The sequence below is a fragment of the Dipodomys ordii genome, unplaced genomic scaffold (assembly GCF_000151885.1).
Source record: "Dipodomys ordii isolate 6190 unplaced genomic scaffold, Dord_2.0 Scaffold1297, whole genome shotgun sequence".
Taxonomy (NCBI): Eukaryota; Metazoa; Chordata; class Mammalia; order Rodentia; family Heteromyidae; genus Dipodomys; species Dipodomys ordii.
This window is the reverse complement of record NW_012268513.1, coordinates 15,586-24,124: the sequence shown is the minus strand read 5'-3', so window position 1 is coordinate 24,124 and position 8,539 is coordinate 15,586. Positions and strand designations below refer to the sequence as shown.

Here is an 8,539-nt window from a genome sequence, read left to right as displayed (position 1 = left end):
GCAGCGGGGACTCGGGCGGCGGCGGTGCGGGTTGGGGAGACTGTGGCGGTGGCCGCCGGGTTCTTGCGCCGCACAAACGCGCCGAACGTCCCCCTGGAAGGAGATTGAGTCACACGCGGGGTCCCTGGCCCAGCCCCATCCCTGGGCCGCCCTCTTGCGCTCCTACCTACCCGGGAGGGGACCGGTGGGGGGCGCCAGCACTGGCGCGGGGCCTTCACGGGTGGCAGGGCTACGGGGTGCAGGGTCCAGAGAGGCCTCGGTGACGCTGCTCAGTAGAGCCAGGGCGGCCAGGGTTGGCCACAGGGCAGGCTGCGCAAGAGACCAACCAAGTGGAGCGTCAGGGAGGAAGAAGATGGCACCGGGCCGGGGCTGCGGAGGGAGGAACTCAGGGAGGGGCTATTTTCAGTCGAGATCAGAGATGGGTGCGGGCTCCTACTTGGGTGGCCGGACTCCGGGAAGAGCTTAGATTCAAGAATAATGGGTGCACTGCTTCTTGGAGCCCAGGGAAAGAATCGCCTGGACTCACGGCCCTTCCAGAGAAGCCCTGTTCCTTCTTTGCGCTTCGTTCCAGCCTCCTGGACTATTTCCCCTCTCACATCTGACCCCTGACCATCTTCTTCCTTCCCCAATCAAGTCACCCTCTCTTGATACCAGCTGGGACTTGCTGGGAAAAATCACTCACCTGTCGATTAGGCCAGGGACAGTAGGGTCTCCAAGCTGTGTGGTCTCCAAGTCCAAGTTCCATCTCTAGCAACACCAGGAGCTCCCATCAGCCTTTGTTGACATGTTTCCCAACCCTCCTCTTGATGTGGTTTGCAAACTGAGGGATGAGTTATCTTTTGGGGAGATCATCCTTCCACCTAAGTGTCTCTAAGCTAGGAGATTTGGGTAGCTAGATTCAAACTCAGCAGAAGTAGTTGCATTGAGAACCTTACTTATGTGTAACATGGAGCTATTTCCTCTTTCACAACTTCATGAGGTAAATGGTTTAATTTCTTTTTTCCAGATTAGCAAACAAGACTAGAAGAAGGTCAGAGATTGTCTAAGGTCACAAGTGTAGAGCCACATAGCTGTGATGAGAGGGGATCTGTTTGCCAGAACATTTCTGCTCTGTGGTGTAGGCCTGGAGCTTCCAGGACTGGCTGGAGGTAGTAGCTGGCCACTCTAGGTCCTACATCGAGCCTTTACATCACAGGGAAGGAAGCAAAGGCCTGGGGAATTAAGAGTGTCTGATGGTCACTCTGAGGGTTATTTAATGGCAGTAAGGCCTGTGTAACTTGCTCCTTTGTCATTTCTATTCTGGACCACTTCTGCCCTCTTTTCTAATCACAGCTGTCTCTTAGAAGCCAGATTACTGGGGTTGATGGTCCATCTGAAAACACAAGGACTGTGCCATGACTCCTGATGGCCACCAGGGGGCAGAGTCTGCCAGTCCGTGCAGACCTCAAAGGGGGAGGTGGGCTTTAAAAGTACCCTCAGAGCTCTCAGGTCTCAGCCTCTCCCCCTCCTTTTACCCTCCCCCACCCCAGAGAGCCAGCCAACCCTCCATAGCAGCCTGGCTGTAAAGCTGAGCTACTCTTAGAGCTGATTCAGGCCTGCCATCTCCTGTAGGGCCCAGCCTTGTGCTTCGTTTCCCCCACCAACCATCCGTCCCCATACCAGCTAGCCTGCTTGAGTGCTGCCAGCTTTTGTGAGCTTCACTGGCCTGCGCTCTCAAGCCTTGGGGACCCCCAAGCCATGAGGCCTCCTTAGCTAGCCTCCTCCTTGTGGGTCACAGCACACAGAATGGCTGCACATCTGTGGGACAGACCGCCCACTTCCTGTAGTAAATGGTCCCCCAGGGCCAGGTGCGTGCCTGTTGGCTAACTGGACTCAGGCCGGGCACCGTCCTCAGGGATGGAGGGCAGGCCCGGCCAGGCAGCCTCTGCGCTAGGGGGCGCCCAGGAGCACGTCGTTCTTCCTGCCTGCCAGGCCGGCTGCCGGGTCCTCCCGCGGTGGCCATGCCGCTCCCCGGCCCACTACTCACCACGGGGGGTCCCGCACGAGGTTTCTTCTAGGCGCCTTTCCCGGGGCCAGTGCTCGACTTCCTCCGGCAGCTCGGGTGGCTCATGCCCAGGGCTGTGCACCTGGCGGCACCTCTTCTAGCCCAAAGTGAGGCCGCGGCAGCCGGTCCGTGCCCTGCAGTGGCAGCGGAGCAGCAGGGCTCGCACAGTCTAACCCGGGGACTGGAAGGGCTGGGAGGGGCGGAGGGCTGTGCTGAGGGCCCGGGAGAGGGAGGATGAGAGCGAGAGGAGGAAGGCCGTCCTGTCCCTTCCCCCGGCCCCGGGAGCCTCCACTTTAGGGGTGGGCAAACGGCGGGCTTACCTCGGGCGCGGGGCTCCGAGCCCCAGTGGCAGCCAGGGCTGGGGCCCGAGGGACTTGCTGCTGGCGGGGCCCGCGGGCCGTGTCTGGGGGCCGAGCCCAGCTCCATCCCTTAGCAGCCTCCTGCCTGCCGCCGTCCGGTGTCAAATTCCAGCGCCGGCGTCACCGGATCCCGGGGTGGGGCCCAGGGCGCCCCCGCCCCGCCCCACCTTTCAGGGCTCACCTGGCCTCCTCACCCACCGGATCCGGCCCCCACTGGCTGGCCTGGGTCCCCCGGGTGGGAGGAGCGCGCGGGCTGCGGACGGAGACCGGGAGTTGGGAGGGAGTTTGTGGACTCGCGAAGTAGGGGGGCCCGTGCCCAGGGCAGGCCGGGCTGGCTGCCGCGCAGACCTGGGGTGCTGCCCGGCCGGCTGCCCCGCAGGACGGCCGCGCTCCCGGGACCCCCGCTAGCCCCTCTCTCAGGAGATGGCGCATCTGACCCCCGCTCCCCGGGCGGCCCATCTTTACCCATGTGTACTAGGGCTTTCCGGGTTCGGGTCTGGTTGTCCCGCCGCCCCGAGCCAGTGGGAGGGCAGCGGGCAAGGCCACGGTCTCTGCGGTGTAGTGAAGGCGGCACGGGTGGGAAGCCCGAGGCCAGGCAGCGTGATTTCAGGTGCCTGATTCCGGCAATGCAGCAGGTGTCTGGAAGGTTAGCGGAGTACTGTAGCCCTGAAGGGCCCACCAGGGAGTCTGGCTTTATCCCAAAGATGCTGCAGACCACTGAAGAGGTCTGAGCAGAATGTGGTCAGACATGCATTTTTGAGGTGACTGTGGAGAACAGCTTGGACACAAAGGAGACAGAGGCACCGTTCGGGAGTTGCTAGGGACAGAAGATGGAGCCTGAGCAGGCCAGTCTTCAACACACCCTTTTGGGAACTGGAGCTCAAGAGGTAGAACTGCTGCCTTGAGCAAAAAAGCCAAGTGAGAGCTCAGGGTTAGTTTGAACTCAGTATTCCCCTCTCCACCAAAGGAACTTAAGAGCTCAACATACCCTTTTTGAAAATTCGGTTGGTGCCTTGCTAGATGGGGTGAAGAGGTAAAAAGGACAAAGGTGTGCCTGGGCGTTGTCCTGGGTGAACACGTGGGGCAGATGCATTCTGGAAGCCAGAGCTCCCTGGGGGGAGGCACAGTTTGGGAGCCAGAGCCTTTGAGTTCAATGTTATACATGCTGAGTTGGAAAGGCCCGTGTATTCTCCTAGTGAAAATATTCTGGGAACAGCTGAATTTTGTAGCCTGGAGCAAAGTGTTGGGTTGGTGATGCCAACCTGAGAACTGCTGACCAACTGACACATAATTGGAAGCTGTGGGTGGGGACAAGTGCTCAGGGAACGTGTGTGGACCAGCTGTACCCTGGTTATGCATGAGAACCATTGTGGATCTTGAAGAACTACCCACATCCGGGCCCCACCCCAGAGGTGAATCAGAATCTCAGGCTAGGCAGGTAGTTTTCCAGATCGGCACAGGTGATTCTGGTACATAGCCAGGGTTCCGAAACATAGGTTTTATGAGTTTTATACAGTGCCAGGGACAAGACTCCCCACAGTCTGAAGTCAGACTACACAGAAATGCTGCTGCTAGGGGCTGTTTGCAGGCTCCCTAGGGCAGGAGGCCAATTGGTGAGAGCTTGCTCTCTCATAAGCAGCTGGCCAGTTGGAGCAGCTTCTCTGGGGCTTTTAAACCTCAGGATCTCTACTAACAATCACGCAGTCTAGGCCCTGCAAAATTCTAATAGAACCATCCAGGTAGGAGCTGGTACATTTGAGTTGTGAAAGAGGGACCATTTCCAGCAGAGTATGGGAGGTATTCCTGAATCTGCTTGTCATTGTCAGGGTCTTACTTCCCCTGAGCTGAGGAGGCTTCTGCCTGAGGACAAACCATAAAAACACAATATCCAGAATGACTGGTGACTAGGACAGCTACGTCTTTTTATCTCGAGGCTTACCAGTGGGGAGACCAAGGGCTACATCAATTCTGGGATTTACACTGGCACCGTGTCTGAGACCTCACTTATTGCCACAGGGCCAACATCCTGCAGGAAGCCGACTCCCTTGGCCACAGGTACAGGATGAGAGGTCAATTCCTAGGGCTCTAAGGTGAGGGTGGACTATCTTTTCTAAAATTCCCCAGGGGATGCATAGGGATGGGCTGTGTGCCTTCTTGTTGGGTGTGTGTGTGTACGGGGGTATTGAGGGGCAGTGCATGCCTGTGTGATAATGGTGGAGGTGGCGCATGTCTATGGGCCAGGGCCTCCAGCTGGTCTGTCTTCAGGCAGAGGATACAGAGCTATGGCAGATAGGGAGATGCTCTAGAGACCTCTATGTGGCTACCAGGTCCTGCGCTTAACATGAGATGTGAAAGAGAGCCAGGAATCTGGCTGGAGATAAGGCCCTTGGGTTTAGCAGAGTTGCCGAGGCTCTGGTTCCTGTTTCTTCCAGAAGAGTCAGAGAACGGAAAAGAAGGCCGGGTTCAGGGAAGAGCTTTATTGCTTCCGTGAGAGTTCTCTGGCATGGCTTCCAGTCTGGTTAAGGTCCTTGGGTCTCACTTCCTTTCTGGTTCAGGTTAAAGGCAGAACCCAAGGACCTGACAGTCTCATTGTGGAAACCCAGAACAACTGACAAGTTGGTCAGTCCAGGGGCAATGTCCTCTGATCAATACAGCTAGTGGGGGAGAGCCATTCCCGTCAGGCTGAGCTGGGCCTCCCTTCCTGAGCCTGACAAAGTTCTGCTCTATTTTGTTGGCTCCAAGGGATGGTTCCAGGGTTTCCCTGTGGGATATCATGGGGGCTGGTGAGTGGGCAAACCCATCTTCTCCCCAAGGGAGGCCAAACAACGTCATGGGCTGGAAGGTGCTGGCATGAGAAGCTGCCCACCTCCTTGTGGCTCCTGAGTGGGGCGCAGGCTGGACATGGCGCTCCTACCCTTGAGAGCTCACCAGTACCACTGCCTGATGAGCCCTCTAGAGGGCCTCTTTCTGCAAGGCAAATGGCCCGATCTTGACATTTCCAACCTTATTTAAAAATAAATTATCCCTCCCCTCCCCCTACCCAAATTCACGAAATGATAATACATCAAACACTGATTTAGAGAAATGATTCCAGCAGCAGCCATGCGGCCTTGTGTCCCACTTCCTGCATGCTGAGCCTGCTGGGCACATCCGGGGCCTCCTGGCCCTCTGGCTTCACAGACCCAGACTAAGAGACCAAGTGCTGGTCTCTGAGGCTGGCCTTGAACAGACATAGCTCTGGCTGCTTTGCCAAGGCTTCACTGCTCCTGGGGCCCCTTGGCACTGTCCTTCTCTGGGTCTGAAGACTCAGGCACAGATGGCTGTTCCTTTCTCCTGGCGGAGCTTGAGCCTCTATGGTCAAATGTTGGGTCCACTCAGATGCCACTGCTGAGGTCAGTGATGACACGTGCTTTCACTAGCTTCCGCAGAAACTCCTTCTCTCGCTGGATGTTGTGTGTCCAGGACTGGAAGGGAAGAGACAGGGATGTGATTATGTAGGCAGTCCAGGTGGCTGCTGGGACAGAGCCCTGTCAGCCTCTTCGAGTCACCACCCTTAGAAGCTCTGTGCTTGTGGAAGCTTGCAGGCACACACTTGTCATCTGTTGTGCCTACAAATCAGGATGACCCTGCTGCAGGGTGCCCCATCTGTCCTTACTTCTTCTTTTTTGTCAGTCATGGGGCTTGAACTCGGCCTGGGTGCTGTCCTTGGGTTTCTTTTGCTCTACCACTTGAGCCACAGCTCTACTTCTGGCATTTTCTGTTTATGTGGTACTGAGGAATGGAACCCAGGGCTTCATGCATGCTAGGCAAAGCACTCTACCACTAAGCCACATTCCCAGCCCTGTCCTTACTTCTGACGATGCAAGATAACCCTTAGTCCCTCACTACCATCACAGCAGAACTGTGCCCTGACTTCTTCCAAGTCTTAGGCTGTCTAAGATTCCCAGTCCTCTAGGTCTCAGGAAGGATCTTGTTTCCTCACACTCCTACCCACAGCTCTGCTGGCAGTACTTTGGTTCTAAACACCCTAAGGGAAAGCAGGTGAGTCACTCAAATCCAACAACAAGGGGGTGTGGAATCATTCTCTGACCTGATGCAATCTCTCTAGGCCTAGGGCAACTGATGAAATTCTGCTTCTCACATCACAGGAACTAGGGAGCTTGAGGAACAGAGCCTAATCTCTCTGTCTCTCCCTCCCTCTTCCCCCTTCTCTCTGTGTGCCCTGTGCCTGGATGCTGTCCTTGAGCTTTTCTGCTCAAGGCTAACACACTACTACTTGAGCCACTTTTAGGTTTTTGTGTGTATGTATGTGTGTTCTGGTGTTTAATGGGAGTCTTATAGACTATGGATTTTCCTGCCCAGGCTGGCTTTGAACTGAAATCCTCAAATCTCAGTATCCCGAGTTGCCAGGATTACAGGTATGAACCACTGGTGTTTAGCTAATCTTCCCTTTTTAGAAATTATTTATTTATGTGTTTATTTTTATTTTGGTCACTTGTGGGTCTTGAACTCTGGGCCTGGGTGCTGTCCCTGAGCTCTTCAGCTCAAGGCAAGCACTCTGTGGCTTGAACCACAGCACCACTTCTGGTTTTCTGGTGGTTAACTGGAGATAAGAGTCTCATGGACTTTCCTGCCTGGGCTGGCTTTGAAGCATGATCCTCAGTTCTCAGCCTCCTGAGTAACTAGGATTACTGCCATTAGCCAAGAGCACCTGGCTTATTTATTTTGAGACAGGGTCTTGTTATGTAGTACAGGCTATCCTTGAACTCAAAATTGTCCTACCTGAACCTTCTAAATGCTGGGATTACAGATCTATGCTACCATTCCCATAACTGTCAAGTAATAATTACATATATTTATAGGGTACAATGTAATATTTTAATATATCTATGTTGTAGAATAACTAAGTCAAGCTAATTCACACATTCATCACCTTTATAACTAAATTTTTTGTTGTGAGAACACTTGACTATAGCTCACAAGAAGGTATTGCATATTACAAAGTTGCTAGAAGAAGTTATTATAGTTAATGTAGAAATGACAGGCAAAATGCTTGCTGGGCAAGCAATGAGCCCACAACTCGGTCTCTATTTCTAGCCTAAATAGCTTTGCCGGTGGTAGATTCCTGTAGGAATAGCTTTGGTCTCCAGCTACTGCTCTGCATCTTCTCTCTCTTCTCATGTCAGGAGAGAATGCTTAGCGTGTAGCCTCTGCAGTCCTAGCATGCCTTCGCTCGCAGTTCCCTACGGCACCTATACCAGGGGCACTGCTCTCACCACAACCAGTCATAGCCTCACTGGTCCCTCCAGTGGCCACTTCTCACAGTGTTAGTGTTCTGTGGGAGAGACTTAGGAGAGCTCCCTAACCCTGTCCAGTGTCTATGAATGTAGTGCACAGATGGCTATCAGTGAGCCAGGAAGAGGCCTTCAGCATATACCAAGTTGGTCTTCCCTTGATCTTGGACTCCCAAACTCAGGACTGTGAGAAATACATTTCTTGAAGATTTTAAAAGCCAAGTGGACTATGGTATTTTGTCATTAATAGCCAGAACAGACCAAGATAAACTATATTATAAAGTTTGATAAAATATATATAGTAACTGAAGCTGTGGAGGGAGATGTAAATTTGGAGACTAGAGTAAGAATATAAAGCCTTAGTTAATATTGATTCTTTTCTTTTTCTTTTTTCTGGTCCTGGGGTTTGAATTTAGGGCCTGGGCTCTGTCTCTGAGCCTGTCTGTGCTCAGGGCTAGCGCCTTTGAGCCACAGTACCACTTCTAGTCTTTTCTGTTTACATGGTACTGAGGAATTGAACCCAGGGCTTCATGCATGCTAGGCAAGCACTCTACCACTAAGCCATATTCCCAGCCCAACTAATACTGATTTTTAAGGGGTAGATCAAAACGAGAAATGAAAAGGCAAATGAGAGAAGAGGGTAAATTAAAAAAAAAAGAGAGAGTAGAAATGACCAACTCAGAAGCCTGAGCAGAAAGGAGTGGTCAAGGACAGAAACAACTGTTTCTGAGAGATCACAAAAGACCAGTTCTAGGGGCTGGGAAGGTGGCTCAGTGGTAGAGCGCTCACCTTGCATGCTCGAGGCCCTGGGTTCGATTCCTCAGCCCCACATAAGCAAAAAG

General features: G+C 53.7%; 1 protein-coding gene across 1 annotated transcript; it reads right to left on the bottom strand.

The window, feature by feature from the left end:
• Positions 1-11: 11 nt before the first annotated feature.
• Positions 12-826, bottom strand: Artn (artemin; the record flags this gene model as incomplete). Its single annotated transcript, XM_013036896.1, has 3 exons — positions 683-826; positions 171-309; positions 12-93 (listed from the first exon to the last, which is right to left on the bottom strand). Coding segments are annotated over exons 1-3 (284 nt in total), but the record flags the coding sequence as incomplete, so codon positions are not given.
• Positions 827-8,539: the final 7,713 nt, after the last annotated feature.